Below are 19694 nucleotides of genomic sequence, written 5' to 3'. Positions count from 1 at the left end.
ATGTTACTGAACTGTGGTAAATTAACCTTGTTAGTTGAAACATGTTCCCTCCCTCTGTTTTTAGTACTTCCCCGCCTTTTGTTGACCCTGTTCGAACTTTTTTTGTGATGTGTTGCTGCCACCAAGCTGAGGACGAGCAAACATTTTTTTGTTAAATATGAAAACGTCTCACTTTCAACATTTAATATGTTTTCTACTGTGAGATGTGTAAATCAATACATTCATTTTCTATTGACCTTTTACACAGCGTCCCAACATTTTTGGAATCGTGGTTGTAAATGTTGATCTTTGAAGGGGATATTTGTGGATAACTTATATAGTGTCATGATTCCCAAACATTGAAAACAGCCACATTTTTGGTTCGGACCCCTTTTATGATCCGTGTGCTGTGAGGAAATCTCCATCTGTGTGTGTGAACAGCCCGTTATCGAGGCGCGCTCACGCTGCCACGCACGGTTCGGTAGTCGGATGTTGACTCGCGCTCCGTCATCTGCGCCTCAGTCGTAGCAGCATCGATCTCCTCCATCCACATCGTCAGCACAGCCATTATCATGACCCTCAGCCTCCGTCGCTGAATGATATCCGGTTGTTTTGTCCGCCGTGGCTGCCGCTGCTCTGCTGAGGAGGAAAACGGATCCTACCTGTGCTGCATCAGCATCACTGCGCACCGATTTGGGTGACCGAGCGGTCATCGGTTTGTTTGCACGCTGATTTTGTGATGCAGGATGACCGCGATGGCGAAAACAATCACATCATCCAGCGCAGTTGCAGGTAAGCTTGATTTTAACGCTTGTTTGTCCGGTTAAAACCCGCGTTTGTTGTGTTTGAGCCGGGATTTAAAGCAGACTCATGGTGACGCAACTGATTTTCACCGCTTTATGTGCACGCTGCTGGCTGCCCCACCGTTTTGTTTATCCGCTCCTATGAAAACGGGCCCTTTATCGTTTTAATACGGTTCACCAGGCCGTGTATTTTTGTATTTTTAACATCTCGAGTGAAAGTGGGCAAAAGAAAAAATAAAGTGACATCTCTTTGTTTGTTTCTGCCTGCATTTTCATTGTGTTGCTCACGAGGACAGGTTATCATCATTTGAGCTTTCATACTCTTCATAAGGACTTACTCAGGTTATGTTGCTGATAACTGACTGATACATACTCGATACAGTCCATTGAAACGGCTCAAAAGGACGAAGAAAGGAAGAGACAGATGCCTGGAACACAGGGCATCCTCATTCCACATTTTATAAGCATCAAACTGTTGTGTGATGACTTGGTGGGTTTAAGATTTTGGATCTCTATCAAGCAGGATGAAGAATGCTTTAACTTTGTTAGTTAGTTTTCACCCTCCACGCCCTGTAAGAGGGGAAATCTATGCGGGCTCATAATCGAGTTTTATATAATCAGAAGGACGATCAATTGGATTCTGTCACTGAGAATGTACTGGAAAAGATGCAGTTGATACAGCCATGATGGACATTATTCCGTTAATCTGTAAATGTCAACAAGATGAATATTTGTTGCTTTTATCGCTGTGCTGTGCCTGCAATGTCTTCACATCATTTAGTGTCCTCAGCTTTGTGTTTGGTTTTATATAAAGAAAGAATGTTTGATTCATTCTGGACATTTAAACCATGTTTAAGAGCCTCTAAGCCACTTTAAAAACATTAAACTAATACAAGGAAGACCAACATTGTGTCAACTGAAAAAAAAAGTGGGATTTCATGGAATGGGATGAATGTGACAATTAGGCATAATGGATATGTTTAATCAAGTCAGTCGAGCATTAAAGTTTCGGTCTCCTGTTTGGACGGAGCCAAACTAAAAGAGTAGGTCAGCGCTGTGTGCCAGGTTTCAGTGCACAATAAAACCTCCAACTGAAAACAGAATAATTCACTGGATCGAGTGAGGCGTCTGACTGTGTGCTGACAGTTTAGCCTGCGATGCACATATCGATTCAGTGAATTTGTGGAATTAAATTGTAGCCTGCTCTGCTTTTGAGATGGATAGTCAAAGACAAGATTCAAATCTCTGTGTCGAGATACAGATAGACTTGTTTTATGTTCTATTCTTGTGTTTATTCATAGGATTTATTTCTGCTATAACGCTTGAAAAGAATTTTGTTTAACAATGATTTTACATTTTTAATAATTACTCTCAATTCTGCATCTATTTGTCTTTCACAGCCTTGTTACCATACAGCCAACCGAGTTTCTCTCATCTGTGAGCTGTGAACGTTTGCTCGCACTCATCTTCCACACTTACAGCTCGACACTTTAGGTCTTCTGCTGTATACCAGCAATTTACACTGATTTGGGGTATTGGTGTGAGAATATGAGGCTTTTCATTTGGATCAACACACTCTTCTTGTTTTGTGCATTAGGTGAAAAGATGGCCCCACCATCCATCACTCTACTTCCTGACAAGAAATCTCCGACAAACAGCTCTCCCTCTCGGACAGGAAAAACTAGTGAGTAATCCTCTCCGGCTCCTCTTATATAAATCCTACTTCCGCGTGGTTTCATCTGGATGAAAGTCACTTACTGCATATGATTGGACTACTGGTTAGTTTCTAGAAAGTCCAGATTGCATGTGTGGGTCTACATACACTCGTACAGGCTGATGGTTTCCCTGTTATCAGTGCACAGCTGAGCTGGTTACAACTCAGCAGTAGTAAGCAAAAGTGACAGTCAGCATGTGTGAAATGACAGCCATATCAAGGACAGTTTCCTCCCCTCTACCGCATGGTGTTGCAGTTTATCCTTGGCTTGGGACATTTTGCAGCACAATGCATTTTACACAAAGCTGAGTATATGTTGCCCCCTGCTGGTAAGAAAGCGGCACTGCAGCTCAGCTCTGGGCACTGATGTCATACTTCTTCGGACAAAGCTGAGTGCGCTTTCTTTGCCCCATTATTGTTGTGATTTCAGCTCCATCCAGCGTGGAGAAAAAGCCCCACATGAACGGACATCCGTCTCCTTCACATCTGGCAGCTAACGCCAGTAACAGCCATGGAGGTAAACAAAGTGAGTGCTTCTCCGTAAATGTGTTTTCTTCTTTGGTTTGGCTACAGTTACGCTGCCTTTATTCACTCTCTGACATCTTCACTTGTCCTTCAGGTCTGGAGGGTTACATGAAGACAGATGACAGGATGCGTTTAGCCAAAGAAAGGCGTGAGGAGAGGGAGAGAAGCCTGGGTAGGATATGTCCTGCTTTCGTGTGACAAATGTAAAACCTCCAGGTTCCTTGTTCTCTGAAGTTTTTTTTCTTTCTTTTGATACAAACTGCTTCTGTCTGCAGCTTAATTTGCTGTGGACGGGCTTTGCTTGCCTGTAGAAGATTCATTTTGAGTTCACTGGGCTTTTGATATGATGGGCTGTGCCACTGCGGGGACAGTGACAGTAACATAGAATAGTCCACAAAAGTAGGTCTCGTCCTTAGAGATAATCCAGCAGCTCCAGCAGTTGCCCCAAGATGACAAGGATTTCTATCTGCATGACTTAGTATTGAGTGTGTGTTGACAGAGGAAATCAAAGTCGCTGTAACAAACAAGTTCAAGTAAAGATAACAATTTGTCCAACTTAAATGTGTACATTTCTGATTATTTGAACTACCTTGTGGAGTTCTGCTTCTACAAAGACAATAAAACTGGGTCCCACAGTTATTTTTTTGCGTGGAACCTCTGTCTCTTCCAGTGGCCAGGGAGCAGCTGATCAGGGAGAAGGAGCGCAGGGCTCAGCTACAGTATGAACGCACAGTGGAGGAGCGCTGGAGGCGGCTGGAGGAGCACAGGCAGAAAGAAGAGCTCCGTAGAGCCGCAGTGGAGGAGAAGAGGAGGCATCAGCTCGAGGAGGAGAGGGTCAGCTCATTAAAACGTTTCCCCGCTTGTGTGTCGAACATTGCAGTGGTCAGCGATAGTGTCAGACCTTGACTTTGTGCACTATAAACCTTTGAAAACCCACTGTTTTGATTTTCTAAATCTTAATATTAGATGCCTTATTCCTCATAACCTCCATCAGACCAGCACAGTCAGATTGAAAGGGGCTGCCTTTGTGTTAAAGGCACCTGTTCTGTGTCGCATTCAGGAGCGGCTCGAGGCCCTGATGAAACGCTCTCTGGAGCGAAGCCTTCAGCTGGAGCAGAGAGCAAAACGCTGGGGCAGGGGCTGCCCGCCCGGGGCAGGTAAGGACACAGCTTGTAAACGTCAATACAGATAACTGGGGGAAAAAAAGAAGCATGGCAGGCACAGAAGAGGCAGTCGACTGGTTTGAAATAGCAGGATACTGAAGAAAAATTGCTGTTTTCTTCGCAGGCATTACATTTTGCTGTATTTCTTTGAGATAACATTATACAAAGAAAGCGTGTGTGTGTGTGTCTGCGTGAAGAAGAGCTCTCTCTCTCTCGGCCGGACCATTGCTGGCGGCCTGGCTGCTGAAGTGTGCATGAGCAGAAATTTATGCCTTTCCCTATTTTCCTAGAAAGACTGGCTGGAATTACATGTCTGCACGGGTGTTTCCTGCATAAAGAGCTACGACCTGTGGAGGATTCAAACAATGGCCACATCAGAATAACCTGGGGATTTTCCAACTTTGCCCTGTCACCACAATTTGAGAAAATACACAAAGTTGCCTTAAATCAGACCAAAAAAAAGGGCTTTTAATTACATTAGATCACAACATCCCTGCTGGTATGTTCAGTCCCACCCAGTCTCCACAGCCGGATGAGAAATTGCTCAGAGAAACTGTTCATAACGCTCTGCTCTGCTCCTCTCTGCTCCGCCCGCTGCCTATAGGTGACTGTGAGAATGCCCCACTCCCTTTCTCTGCTGCCTCCGCCTTTTCCCATGGCATTGCCTCCCCCCTTCCTGCTGTCAGCGAATCTGGTAAAGTTAAGCCCCCTTGCCCTCCCAAATGCCTCCCAGTTCATCCAACAGTTGCCATGTCTGTGTTGCCATGTCTGTGTTTTTGGCTGAAACACCGACTAGAAAACAGAACGTGTTCTTCCTGTGATGTGCGCCTGTTAAAAGCTTTGATTTGTTTTCTCTTCATGCATATATCTGTGCAAAGTAAACTGCATGTACGACAGGCTTCATTATGTTTTGCTGTGTTTCTGCAAAGGCTTTTATCGTTGAGTTCGGACAATTTGAAAGCATAACGCTGTGAAAAAAGCCTTAGGGATTCAATTGAACCGGGCAGATGCTACAACAGGATCCTATACTGACGTATATAGAAAGATTTACTCTAAAACACTCGTTTTAATGTAAGCTAACCTTGTATACATGCAAACCAGTCCAAATTTAAATTAGCTTCTCTCTTGTAGAGGTAACAAACAAGTGGAAAAATAAGAAAATACATCAGCTAGTTCAATATAACTGGAAGAAACAGGTTTCCCTGCATTAATCCATCACTTAGATCTCTTTGCTTTGGTAAACATAAGCTCTCAATGACAGAAGCTCTCTTTCCTCAGAGGTCGACCCCTGGATTAGAACCCCTAGCTTAGTAACCTCTCAGTAATTACAAACAGGCCAAAGAGCACTGGATCACGATGACTTGGAGATCTCATTGATCAGACACACTCAAGGTATTATTTTCACAGTCTGCAGAGGAGTTATGAGTTTTTTTTTCTTTCTTTTTTAGTTATAAAAGCTTGGGATTTGGGCTTCAAAATGACAGCAGCTAAGTGGTGCTGACTCTGGCTCCCTTCAGCAGACAGGGTTGGAAATAAATTGCACATGACCTAGAATAGAAATGCGTGCACTAAAATAGCCACTAATACAGTTAGCCTACTGATATAACCGCATTCCTCAGAGGCTGCTTTAATGATGAGTGAGTGATGCACGAGGAGTTCAAACGGACATCACAAAGCCTATTTCTAGTGTTCAAAGGTCTGTATGTGTTTTCATTTGCTGTCATTGAGGAAAATTCTGGGAGTAAAGTTATGGATTGTAGCTTATTGACATCACGCTGGCATGTGTCTGCTTTTATTATTTTGTAAGAAATTGTAAACACTCATTTATCATTATTATTTTCTGACTGAACAGAACAATTAACACATTCTGTGGATCTGTTAGATGAATATTTTCTACATTTGAGCTTTATTAAGGTTTAACTTCAAACCAAAAGCTTATTCTTTGCACCTTTAACTGCATTTCGCTGTGAAACACAGATGCCAAAGGATATTCCAGGCTCGTTGTTTTTGTTTGTGTTAAGGTTCCCTTAACCTTTACACTACAATTAATCTTTGAAAACCGCACGACAACATTACAGTTAGCTTTTCTAAACATTAGGATTTTTCATGTTGTCATCAAAACTGCTCAGAGCCCGAATTTTATTGTCACTGAAGAATAAAAAGAAAAACAAGGTTAAAAAAGTTTGTTTACGAAATTAATATCTCAAAGAAACAAATGAAGTCTCTGTATATAATCTTAGAAACTAACCCAAATATCCAATAATAACAAAACATGTCATTATTCATTAAATATATTAGACTTAGAGGTAAGTTAAAGACGCAACTGTCTCAGATATTATGGAGGCTGGAAGGGTTTTCTAATGCTATTTATTTTGGGGAACCACAACACGCAGTCAGAATCTTCTGTCAGAAAACCTGACCTCGTGAAGCATACAGCGGTCAAAATGGGAAACTTTCTCTCAATGGAAAAAAAACAACATTCCTGGAACATTTTGGCCTCTTATCGTTGGACTCACATGCGGCAGGAAACCTGTATTTCCACAAAGTATTGTGGAAATATTTACCACACTCTGTGACCGAAGTCTTAAGAAAGGATGATGAAATGCTTTAACCTCTAAATAATGACAGTTTTATGTTTTAATTGGACTGGTCCCAAACACTTAAAAGAACCCTCAACTCGCATACTTTCTAGGAACGGTTTCTTATTGTTTTATTCAGAAAAAGCTAAATACGAACAATTGGGAACATTGCGTAAAGAGTGCGATTCAACTCTAAGAGAATGTTAAAGTTTATAGTTTCCCAAATGTTAAGGAAACGGTTTGCTATTGCATAACTCTGTTCTTGTGTTCATGGTTCTTGTCAGTCTCACCTTTGGAGAACAATAGGCTAATGCTAGCTAAAGTTCTGTGCTTGCTGGGTACACCCTGAATGTATTTACACCTAAAACTGAAAATTGTTTTTAATGCGGAGCCTCGCATTCTTTTACGTTGCAGTCTGTAAGCTGTCTGTAAAAGTCCAACCAAAGCCCAACCCTCCCTATGAAACTGTATTTCGATTCCTCTGTCAGTTTTAATTTGCCATTATTTGATTTGAGCATGTTTGCCATTGTGCAGCACCCTGCAGCCCTCACAGGTCACCTTTCTGCAGCTCACTCAGCCCTGCAGATCACAACAGAGCTGGACTCCAGGGAGGCTCTCAGTCCACTCCCAACACTCCTAAGGTCAGACCTTGCACAAATGTTCTATGCTTTGATAAATCTACACAGCATCTGTTAGATTAAACAGTATTGGTCACGAGCCATCTCTTCAAAGTATCTAACACTGACTGCAGAAAGAGAGGCTGCGCAGACACAGAAGAACTGCATCCCCTGGTTGTGGATCCCCTGTGAGAAGATCTGAATCCCCTGCAAGCGTCACTAAGCACTTGGCTTCCCCTACAACCTCCAAGTAAGAATATTTGTTGTTAAAATGAAAGGTGGGCAAGTCAGTCTTTCAGTTCCTAAGCCAGACCTTCCCTATCTGTGTGCAGGCTGGTGTCTAAGATGCGGGCCCAGTCTCCCTGCAATTCCCACCAGTATCATCAATCTCCCACAAGACATCGTCCAAACCTGTCAAGCGACGACAGGAAAGCAGAAGACAAGAAGATCGAGAAAAAGTGTGGACAATCCAAAACTGAGCCTGCTGTGAAAAACAGTCCTGACATCAACAGCTCAAATCCATCTTCACAAGCTGAAAAGAACATGCTCAATGTTGAAATCACAAAGTCCAAGTCCTGCAAAGGGGATCAATGTGACAAGAGCCTCAACAGAGACACGTCTGGAAAAGGTCAGTCCCCTGACAGAAGGAGCAAAGGTTCCCCCAAAGCGGATGCTTCAGAGAAGAAGACGCAGAGCAACGCACAGGGTGGAGACCAGAGCAAAGGTTTGGCTTTTTTTCATCATCTACATCAGTGATGCTCACTATTTTTTTCACAAGAGCCACATTGGCAGAGCAAAATCAAGGGAAGAGCCACTTTTACGACAACATACTAAGTCCCCTTTTGCAAATATGCATTTCTACATATAAAACATCCCACAAAAAAGAAACAACACAGCCAATACATTTTCAATTAAGACCACATTTACCTTAATACTGGGATGGGTGGAAGCTGGCATGCATGTCCTTGACTTTCTTCATGTTGTATTTGTAGTTTGTTGTTGTAATCATAGTGAGACATTCAAGATGGGCATGGTTTTTGTGCTGGTTTTTGCCCTTTTTTAATTAAAAACCGATCCATTGTTTAATTAAAAACCGATCAAAGGAGTTAGCGTGCTCTGAGGTAGGTGTGACGGTGGTTTAAGCGGGCTGCGTTGCCAGGTTTAACAGAGCCCCCTTACTTAATACTTAAAGGGACACTATGTAATTTCTTCCCCCATCTAGTGGTGCAATTTTATTTTGCAAAGTCGAATGAATTTGCTCTCTAGCGCCTCACGTTTTCAAATGTGCGCTGCAACTTCTTGAACTACGGCAAGCGGAATGTGTCAAGATTCAAGAAGCTATAGCTTCAGACTCAAGGTCCATACAAACAAAAAGAAATCAAGACACACAGTACAAAGGATTACATAACACACATACAACAACACTACGAATACAGATGACAGATAACATGTCAGATAACATAACATCTCCTTTGGTGTGCAAGCAATGCAATTAGTCATATTCCGGGAGTTACCGGAAGTGACGTCGACGCAGCGTTAGCATTAGCCTGCGTTAGCAATAGAAGCATTAGCAGCGGTAAATAAACTCCTGGTAAACTTACAAACTTTCTAATGCCTCGTTTTGTGAGTTAAGAGCCTATGTGTACTACGGCAGAAGTTTGGTAACAATCAATGCATTATTAGTGGGATAATTTACGAGATAAAAACTATTTAGCATTTTTTTTAAATTTTTTTTAAAGTTTATTAGTAAATCAACAAAATAACAGTTTACAAATGTGAGCATAACGCCAAAAAGAAGATATCCAGGGGGAGCATAGGAATAATAATAAAAAGAAGAAGATGATGCACTTACAAAAAGAAAGCTAATGAACACAAAGACATATGTGCCAAGGAATAAAATCTATTTAGCATTAGCGGCTGTAAGCCATTTGGCGGAAATGACGTCACAATGACGTCATTTCTGCTTGTAGGCCTGGTGGGGAAATCGCGATTCGAAGTGCTTTATGTCCCTCTCGGAACTTCGTCATTTTCCATAGACCGGAACGACATGGCAGCCTCCATAGAGCTTACCTGCTCTATGTAGATACAGACAAGTTATTCTTCACTCAGGAGGATAAGTGAGATTTTTGACAGAGATCATTTTACACCAATGAGGACTAACTTATGAATGAATATGTTGATTTGAGCTAATAAATGACTTAATTTATTACATAGTGTCCCTTTAATACTACAAAAACGCAAACTTAATATTGTGCAGTATTCGCTGTATGTTATTTGAAAAAATGTCTTGTTATTGTTACCATATTGTTATGAGCTATTATGCAAGTGCGAGCCACCAATTAAAGCTTGAGGAGCCACGCAATGAGTATCTCTGATCTACATTCTGGTTTGGTGCATTTAGATTTAGATTTAGATTTTTACTACATGTTTACTCCATGCTTCTGTGTGCCAGAATCAGCACCCATGTCCGCGGGGAAGCCGGCTGCTGGCACGACAGATGCAGAGGAGGCTACCAGGCTCATGGCAGAGCGCAGGCGTCAGGCTCGAGCCCAGAAAGAACTGGAGGAGAAAAAACGGGAAAAAGAGGAAGAAGAAAGGTGAGGTTGACGACAGAGGTGGAAAGAGTACTGAAAAATTGTAATTAAGTAAAAGTATCTTTACTTTGCCTAAATTCTACTCAGAGTAAAAGTAAAATTACCCATCTCAAAATTTACTTGAGTAAAAGTACAAAATTACTTCATTTAAAATGTAATTTGAGTAAAAGTTACTTAATTACTTTCAGTTTCTTAATGCAAAAAAAGGACGAGTTATGAATCCAATTCAGTACAAGTTGTTTTAATCGATTTCGAGGTGTATTAAAGTGCACATCCACACTTGCAAAAGATAAACTGGGCTCAGGAACATACTTCCTCACAAGGACAGTCACAACTTGTACCATAATTATGGACAACCCTGAACATCCTCTCCATGAGACTGTTATTGGAAAACAGAGTCTCTTCAGTCAAAGGCTTCTTCAGTTTGGATGCAAAACGGACCGCTACAGGAAATCTTTCCTGCCCACAGCCATCAGCATCTATAATAACTCTTTGATTTAATTGAGCTACATCAACATTTAATTTCCCTCTGGGATAAATAAAGTATTTTTGAACTGAATTGAATAAAGTGCAAAGAATTTTCAGTCCTATTGTCCAATGGACAACACTATGATAAGAATAAAGAAATTTAAACTACAATCAAAGTATTAAAAAAACAAAATGCACACAAAATTAACTGCCCACAGGATACCACAAATCAAACTAAAATGCTACAGGATCCCACTATACAAAATACAGTGCCCACAGGGTCCCACAAATCTGCCTATAATCTACAACTTTAGACCGGAAAAGCTCTTGTTCAATTTCAGCAGCAGCAGATTTTTGAAGTTTTTTGCTGTAAGTCTTGCTCTCTTTGCTGTGAAGAGCAACCCGGCTGAACTAAAAAGTACTCGATAGTAACCCTTTCCCTTCTCTCGGTTAGACCGATTGCAACATCCAAAAACGGCACAAAACTGAGGCATTTGGGGCAAAAAAGTGGCAGACAAAACACAGTGTTTTCAATGGGACCCAGCTCCAGTTGCCCACCACTTAGGTTCGCGCGCTTAGAAAATACAGAAGTGACGTCAAGTGAAACCCAGCTATTGACTTTCAGTTCCGGGACAGCTGTTTAAATTTCCGCCCGCATTTAATTTTTCACCATAAATATTTGTTTTACTCAGTAACGTGAGGGGTTTCAAATGTAGCGAAGTAAAAGTACTTGGGTCAAAATGTACTCGAGTAAAAGTAAAAATTACACATTTCAAAAACTCAGAAAATTACAAATTACTCATAAAAACTACTCAATTACAGTAACGTGAGTAAATGTTATTCGTTACTTTCCACCCCTGGTCGACGGATAGTTTACAGCTAGGTTTAAATGCAAATGGGTTTAAGAAAAGAATGTGTGTAATCCTGTTAAACTCTGATCAGACTGAGGGAAGAGAAGCAAAATAAGCAGCTCGCTGAGGAGCAGCAACGGCAGCAGGCCAAGGCTCAGCAAGAGGAGGACAGAGGGAACAATGTGCAGGACGTTCCCAGGCTGAACCAAGAGGAAGACAAAAGAAAGAGAGAACAGCAGGAGAGAGAGATGCAGATCCAGATGGAAACTGAGGTAATGGATTAGGATGTTCTGAGGTTTCCTGTCTTGCTGATATGATTTTAACCTTTTTGGGATCTAAATAAACTATCATGTTACCTGCATACAAGTGCGATTTTTCTTGTTTCAAACAGAAAGAAAAAACCAGAGTCCAGGCTCAAGAAGATGCGGAACGTCAGCGGCAAGACAGAGAACTGCAGAAACAACAAGAAGAGGAAGAGAGGCAGCTCAGGAAAAAGGTTCGCTTCAACACAGTTACCCAGAAAGGACACGAGCGAACTTCCAAATTTAAGCTCGTAAAGTTGATATGTGTCGCTTTACTCTCGCAGAGAATCGAGGAGATCATGAAGAGAACAAGGAAGGGTGAAGCTGACATGAAGGTACTGTAAGAGACGCCTTCTGTTCTCATACAGTAGACCTGCTGCCTTTAACACCTGCTGATTACGTGATCAAGATGTCTTTTTTCATATTTCATTTATAAAAACCTTGACTTTACGTTGTTAACTTATTAAATTCTATCATTGGTGATACTTTGGTTATGTGTCCTGATGTTTTCTGTTCTGCGTTAAATCAGAAGGACGAACAGGTGGAGACGAAGTCTGTCTCACCACCAGGTCAGTGTGTGTTCTGTTAACCCTGCAGACACTTTGAGTTTGCTTGCTGTCCATGCTTATTTTGCTCCTGGCTGTATGCCTTGCTGCTGTAAAAATGCAAACGGGGCATGTGTGGTTTATTATTTCAAATTATAAGCATGTGCAACAGTAATCTAGATTTCTATGAGTTGGCTTGTCTCAAATATTCAGAAGAATGTGCAACAAAAACCCTACAATCAAGCCACAGCATTGAATATTTCGATGCAGTTTGTACTCCGCATGCACATTAAGCTAAATGCATTTACCCTGGATTTATTTTTATTGTGCACAGTTGCCGACAACTATTGGCGAGCAGAGTCATAAAATTATTTTCTAATTTTAGAGTAAACAGTACAGACAAGTACCACTAAATGACTTTTTATTGTGACCACTACAGCCTCCCTCATTCTAATTAACCACCATTGTCGTTCCATTCATGAAGTTGATCCGTTTGTGATCAACTTTTTGTTCAAACAGTACCTCCCAAATGCTGCTTAAAGAAGTGTTTTCCTTTCCCTCTTTCTAAGTCTCTGGATTGAAATAAGATTTAATTCCAACGAGGACTCAAGTCAACTTTGAGGCCTTTGCTGTATAGCAGTGTGTACCTCTGAAGCTTTAGCAGCTTCTGGAAGGCAGCAGATTTGGGAGTTGATTTTCAGTGTGTCCTCAACTTGAAATGACCCATCCAACACATGCTTGCACCACTACCCCTGCTCCACCTTGCTATGACGTGACTTTTTATGATGCCCTGAGTCCATTTGCACCCCAGAGGCAGATTTATCCAGCAGCTTGATCAAATTATAATGCCTAAGATAGTTTAGTAAATAGGCTATAATAGGCAGAATAGGATATTGTCTCGCGTTTTTCACATGCCATGGAACCAGACACTGTTTCAGCCTAAATGCAAACGTTGTGCATTTGGCGTAAGAAATGGCAGTGTAGGTAGGCGTGGACGTCGACACAACAGAGAAAAGAAATCTCTCACCTCCCTCCACTTTATGCTCAGTTCTCCTTGTTGCTTCTGACTCTCCTCTGTGACAATTTCCTTATGTTCATGACCACGATGACGGTGATCCATCAATGTGTAGTGGTTCATCTACCCTACTACGTTTCCGTTGGCAAAATGTGTGGCTACTATCCGCTGATAAATATGACGTAAATAGGATCTTGCCTTCCAACTCTGATTTTGTGCGTTACGCGTCACACACGGTCAATTCGCTGAGAGTAGAAAGTAGGTTACGTGGTTGAAAGAGGGAAAATCGTGCCTATGTTATTCTTCCTTAGCACATCAGTCGTAGCGTAGTCTGAAGGATGTATATGCACTGAAAAAAACAACTCATAAGATTTACTTAAAAAACCCTTTGTAAGTATTTGGACTCAAATGATTTAAGTAATATTTAATGCTGCAATATCAAGTAACACTCACTTGCCAGTATCAAGTAAATTTTACTTACCATAAAACATAACAGTTGTGAAGATATTAAGTAACACTTACTTAATTACATCTAAGTTTTAAGTTATATTTATTTAAACAAATTAAGTAAAGTCTACTTGTTTTTCATAGGCAGGAACATAATTTTACTCAAAATTTTAAGTAAATTTTATATTTCTGTAGTATTTGCTGTTATGAAGTAACTTAGTAGATTTTAACGATACACTTTCAGAGTAAAGTTTATGTAGTATTTCTAGGTTTATGTACATACAACTATTAAACATTTGAATTGTATGAGGAAACCTAAGTAAAACTTACTCTTCCCCCATAATTCATGTATTACGTTAATAAAATGTTTAATTTTACTTAAGAAGATCTAGTTCTTACTGAATCTTAAAAATACAAGGTAGAAATTATGACAGTTACTCTAATAGAGTTTACTTCACCAAAAAGTCACTTTTTTCAGTGTAGGAATTTTTACAGGGGCACAACGCATGTTTACAGGGGCACGTGCCCCGGTAAAAAGTGTCTGGTGACGTGCCTGCGTCCTCCTAAAGTGAAATAAGATATCTGTGCTGGTACCTGGACGGTCCAAATAAAGCGAAGCCTCCTGTGATGTTTTCTGTTCTCCACAGGGGATGTAAAGACTAATGTTGAGGTGATCGAGCAGGCGAGTCAGAAGGTTGAGTCTCAGGTTAAAAAGCAGGTCACCTTGCAGGTTGAAACAAAGGAATGTTTCATCTTGAAGAAAGAAGAAGCAGCGACACAAATGAACAGTCAGAGGAGTAAGCACTCTCAAAACAACCTGCAGCCTGTGAAACAAAGACAGAGCGTCTTTGACAAGCATCAAACCAGTGAGCAGGAGCATGGCAGCCAGGTTAGCACAGAAGCAAAGGCCTGTGCTTTTAAGCAACGGGGGAAAGAGGTGGAACTGAATGCAAACAAGCAGCAAAGAGCAAAGTCGACAGCGGATAACGTAGCGAACCAAAGAGAGGGCGGCATGATGAATGGAGCAGTGAAGGGTGAAGGAAGTGCCTTGGTGAGCAGCCAACAAACTACTGAAGGAAGCAAACAGCAAAACCCAAATATGGCAACTTCAGCTGAGGGAAAAGCTGAAGCGGGGCCCCAGAAGCAGGTTGTTAGACCTACTGTGACGCCGCTGCCGGTGGGACACCTGTCACCACCCGTCATCAAGCTGGAACCGCTAGATGTGAAGCGTACGGGGTCATGTGATGAGGTGCAGTCGATGGAGGTCAGGTGAGTCATCAGATGAGATATCATTATCAAAGTGCTGTCTGAGTGAAATTATATGATGAACTTAGTAGTACAGTATGTGATTTCACCACAGAGGACTCTGGGTAATCAAGTAAAAAGCCTTTAAGTGTAAGTGTATGGAAGTTTTTCTGTGCCATCAGAGTTTGAATACGAATTTCTAATATTGCATTTTTACAGCAACAAAATCAGACTTTGAATTTGAAAAACCAACAGTGTAAAAAAAAAATCAATTTCTAAAAACAAAAATCAGTGTAAAAAAAATTCAACATCTAAAAAACAATTCAGTGGAAAAAACTTCAACTTTAAAAAAATTATTTTTCCACTGAATTTTTTAAGTTGAATTTTTTTAGGTTGAATTCTTTTTTAGATATTGAATTTTTTTACACTGATTTTTGTTTTTAGAAATTGATTTTTTTTTTTTACAAAGGCCTGTGCTTTTTGTTGTTTTTTTGTTGGTTTTTCAAATTCAAAGTCTGATTTTGATGCTGTAAAAATTCAATATTAGAAATTCATATCAAACTCTGATGGCACAGAAAAACTTCCATATAAGTGTAATTTCTATTCTAATAACTATATTTCAGTCCGGCTTCAAAGGAAGAACTGATCTCCATCCCAGAGTTCTCGCCCATCACTGAAATCCAACAGGGCAGCATGAGCAACAACCAAGCTCTGGAGGATCTGATGGACCTGACAGGAAGTGTCACGTATCCCAAACTGTCCTCTGAAAACAGCACGGGCGACTGTAACAAGAACATGATTGAGGGCGTTGTTAGTCCCATGTCAGACTCAAAGCTCATAGGGATGTCGGCTCCATCCTCAAATAAACTTAGCATCCAGTAGTCCATTAGTTTCTTCCTCTCCCTGCTCTGCTTGCTCTATCTCTTCTATCTTTCTGTCACACATAGAGACGCACGGGATATCTTATTCTGAGTATGTACTCTTTTGTCATTACAGTTATGGGAATAGAGCCATAGAGATTTTCCTAAAAATGCAAACTGTGTCTTACAATATACACAAAACACATCTTAGATACTAATGATATAGCAAGTAGAATTATGTGTGAAAGATTTTATTATTGTTTTCAGGAGCACATGTGTGGAAAACAGTCATGAAAAGTGGGAGTGGGTCAATGAAGAATATGAGAAAATTACACCCACAACAAAAAGAGACAAACATCAGGGATTTGAGCCTCATAGAAAATTAGGAAACACTTCTACTAACTTGCATCGGCTTGTTAGGAACGTCACAGATTCCTCTCTAGGTCAGCTCCATTATAAGAATGACAAAGCCTGCTCTGAGCATCAGTGACCATTTTTGCACCCCTGCCTTTCTATATTCCCTTCAAAACCCTAAAATCAACTTTGAGTGTTAGTTCAGTGTGTAACCATGAAAGGAAAGGCACTTTGGTCTAAATGATGGCCTAATTTGTGATACTTCTGCTGTACATTTCTAGACAGGTAACGTTATTCATGCATGTGTGGGTAGGACAGTGATGAAATCATCAGGTCAGAGTATCAGAACCCCTCCAATGCTTTACTCTTTCTAACCCAGTCTAGTCTGATCATGGAGGATTGCTCACATTTTAAAATGATTCCCTTCATTCTTTTTCGATGGGACTTCCTGAGTGCATGCGGGCGTGAAAAATCTGCCCATAGCTGTCGACTTGAATCTTATCGCACTTTAAAAACAATCAAAGAATGGTAACGGTGCATTAACAGATGCTTGTGGAGGAGTGAATTCTGCTGCAATAACTGAGCTGCGCACCCTTTCTTCAAGAGCCCTCAGAGAAAAAAAAAAAAAGGGTTTCCGATATAAAAGCTGACAACTGAGCAACTTCATTTCAGTTTAAACGTTTTCTGTAGTAGTGCCTTGCTTTCAGACACAGTTTCAGGAGATCTGGCAGACATAATAAGTATCTGTTGTTGCATAAGAATGTAGTCCACTGCGGCAGGAATGTTTGCTTAACAATCACCTTGTAAATGTGCTCTGTAGCGATAACGATGTTTGCAGTTGGTCTCCTTCAACAAAGACTTCTGTCAGCAAGTCACAAACTGTTAAAATGCTATTATGACATGAGGGAGTTTTCAGTCACTTTCATTTCTAAGCTTATCCCAGTTTTTTCTTCTTTATTTAGCCATTGGGATAGTTGTGCTCTTGACCTATGATACTTGAATCTTTGGTTTAAAATGCTTTGTTGTCTCTCTCCACCATAATGCAGACAGTTATTCCAACAGCTTGTACACAACATGCTGCGACTATTAAAGTGACATTTAGACGTGTTCCTTAGATGGCACATGGCCGAACAAGTCAGACTTTTTAGTGGAATTAAGCAAAGTAGCAGAGTAGAAACTTAACAAGTATTTGTAAGTTAGGATTTGTTTTGCATTTCAAATAGCAGTTCTGCATTTATTGAATGTGTTTTTCTCTTTTTCTTTGGAAGGAGAAGTGATTTTAGGTTTAAAAAAAAAAGAATGCAAAGAAAGGATATATACAACCACTTCTAAACGTATGGCGGTCGGGTCCTTCCATACAGAAAGACACAATCATAGTCAGTCAGCTTCACTCTTTCAGTTATGCAAATACTGTAGACTTTGTGCATGGTTAGCATGATCATAACAATGTTATCTTAAACAATAAAGAGTTAAACTGTGAAAAACTGGGTTTTTGTTGGTGTGTCAATGTATGTGTGTTTTTTTTTTTAACCTGGAAAAGCAAGGCAAGTTTATTTGTAGAGCACAATTCAAAGTGCTTGAAATAAAATCACAAGAAGGCAAATAAAATCATTCCATAAAACGTAAGTATAACATTAATTAATTAAATTAAAAGCGAAGAGTGCAGATAAAATACTTTCAGGTGTCATATGCACAGCTAAATAGACTGTTTTCAAGACCATGAAGAGACTTGTACACAAGCAGAGCTGTTTTAAAGTCTATTCTCTGAGCGACAGGAAGCCAGTGCAGAGACCTGAGCGCTGGACTAATATGGTAGTAGACAAACGCATGGATCAGTCTCTCTAAGTCTGGTTTAGACACTATTCCTTTGGTTCTAGCAATGATTTTTAGATGGTAAAAAGCTGCTGATGTTACTGATTTAATGTGGCTGTTAAAGTTCAGGTCTGAGTCCAATATTACCCTGAGATTTCTAACCTGATTAATTGGTTTTAGAGAGAGAGTCTGATGGAAAATTGATTAATAAACTATAATCAGGTGGCCGTGGATCAGTGGGTCGTCCAATAACCTGAAGGTTGGCGGTTCGATTCCCACTCTCGCCACTCAAAAAGATTGGTGAAACTGACAGCTGAAGGGGTGGCAGTCCACTTCCTTGCCACGGCCGAGGTGCCCTTGAGCAAGGCACCGTACCCCCATGCTCCCCGGGGAGCTGTGAATGGCTCCAGTGAACATGGCATCTGTCTCCATGAGTGTGTGACGCTGTGCATGTGTGTGTTCAGCAGGTTCCAACCTGGATGGGCTAAATGTGGAGGAGTAATTTTGTGTTTTTCATGTATCTATATGACAATAAAGTCTTAATCTTAATCTTGATAATACACAATGGAATAAAATCCCATTTGCTAGTATGATGACAAACTGCAGGTCAGCGCTGTAAGCCCTGAAATGTCTAATGTAGTAACTGATGATGATTCCACTTAATGGACATTTAGTCCTAATTGTGAGTAGTGCTGTATCATGATGGACTATATCAAGTCTATACTCACTGATAAAATGATAGTGGACCAAATGTAACCCGATTTAGTTCAATTCAATTATATTTTATCAATCCCTGAGGGGAAATATGTTGCTGCATTATCATTTATTGTTAAAGAGATCATTTTGTTGGTGATAGACAACAAAATAAATACAAATAAAAATTAGTTTACAAGCATTTAGAAAATTGAATTGTAACAGCAAGAAGAGGGGTGGTGGAAATCTTCAGGGATCACCATGAATGGATTGGATGAATCAGTGAAGTAAGCAAATGAACATGCCCTCCTCAGCATCTAAAACATATCATAGAGGACCTCTAATAAGAAAAATTGTGAAGTGTACTCATAGGGGGAAGTCTTTTTTTCTTAAATTTGGATAAATTGAAAGAAAATGTAACAATTTAGTTCATAAGTTTATCAGTTAATTAGTGGGTATGTGTTATGTGGCACATAATCTGTTAAAATATGTGAACATTGAAAGAGGTTATTTCCCCTAAACAGAAAACTTTAACTGAACTGTACTCCATTAGTCCCTAGAAGAAGATTGTACTATGGCAGTGGACAACAAGGACAGAAACTCACAGCAAGCATTTCAGCATCCAGGGTGCAGAGATGCTCATTTAAGATAACATATTCAAGATTACCCCATTAGTTATCGAGCACTGCACCACCAGCTCCATTACTGCTACCCCCTGTCTGCAGACTCTGTCTGCCCATATAGTCTGACGACTAACAAGAGAGGCGTTTGAGTGAAATATGCAACCGTGCCATCATGAAACACATTATATTGTATTTCCATTATTCTCGTTGTGTCCTCGACTGTTCTCTAAGTTCAGCCATTTTATCTGGCAGTAATCCCACAATGATGATGAGGGGAGGAATTGGTTTGAACTTTCTCCTCCTTGTTCTCCACTTGCCCCGACCAAACATCAGGGATGTTTCTCCTGCAACATGTCAAGATTTGGGGTCCTATTTCAAGCATTTTTTAAACATTTTTTTTTTTTACATTGGAAAGCTCAACGAGGGGCTCCAGTATGTAAACAAACCAGTTACGCATCAACAAACTTTTTAAAAAGTCTGAATTTCCACAGACGTCATTCCGACA

General features: G+C 40.4%; 1 protein-coding gene across 4 annotated transcripts; it reads left to right on the top strand.

Annotated features, from left to right (window-relative positions):
• The first annotated feature begins 441 nt into the window (after positions 1–441).
• Positions 442–17531, top strand: map7d2a (MAP7 domain containing 2a). Of its 4 annotated transcripts, none has more exons than XM_075487736.1 (17): positions 442–771; positions 2380–2466; positions 2927–3013; positions 3116–3193; positions 3692–3855; positions 4082–4178; positions 4789–4878; positions 7298–7404; positions 7515–7630; positions 7713–8104; positions 9833–9977; positions 11385–11565; positions 11685–11789; positions 11880–11930; positions 12125–12164; positions 14250–14871; positions 15471–17531. In XM_075487736.1, exons 1-17 carry the CDS (start codon positions 726–728, stop codon positions 15727–15729), a joined length of 2667 nt encoding a protein of 888 aa, XP_075343851.1. In that variant the 5' UTR covers positions 442–725; the 3' UTR covers positions 15730–17531. The 4 variants fall into 4 exon arrangements, with proteins under 4 accessions (XP_075343851.1, XP_075343850.1, XP_075343849.1 ...); XM_075487735.1 differs by having other exon boundaries at positions 443–771; positions 2927–3022; positions 12128–12164; positions 15471–17530; XM_075487734.1 differs by having other exon boundaries at positions 443–771; positions 2927–3022; positions 15471–17530.
• The last annotated feature ends 2163 nt before the right edge of the window (positions 17532–19694 follow it).

This window comes from Odontesthes bonariensis, chromosome 16, assembly GCF_027942865.1.
Source record: "Odontesthes bonariensis isolate fOdoBon6 chromosome 16, fOdoBon6.hap1, whole genome shotgun sequence".
NCBI classification, from domain to species: domain Eukaryota; kingdom Metazoa; phylum Chordata; class Actinopteri; order Atheriniformes; family Atherinopsidae; genus Odontesthes; species Odontesthes bonariensis.
The sequence above is the reverse complement of the archived record's forward strand: the minus strand, read 5'-3'. Positions and strand labels throughout refer to the sequence as shown.

Bases quoted from the DNA above. Each gene is read 5' to 3' on its own strand.
- map7d2a (XM_075487734.1), top strand. From the start codon at position 726: ATGACCGCGATGGCGAAAACAATCACATCATCCAGCGCAGTTGCAG. The intron at 8,105-9,832 runs GTTTGGCTTTTT...TCTGTGTGCCAG, and splicing joins GGGTGGAGACCAGAGCAAAG to AATCAGCACCCATGTCCGCG. The intron at 11,931-12,124 runs GTACTGTAAGAG...GCGTTAAATCAG, and splicing joins AGGGTGAAGCTGACATGAAG to AAGGACGAACAGGTGGAGAC.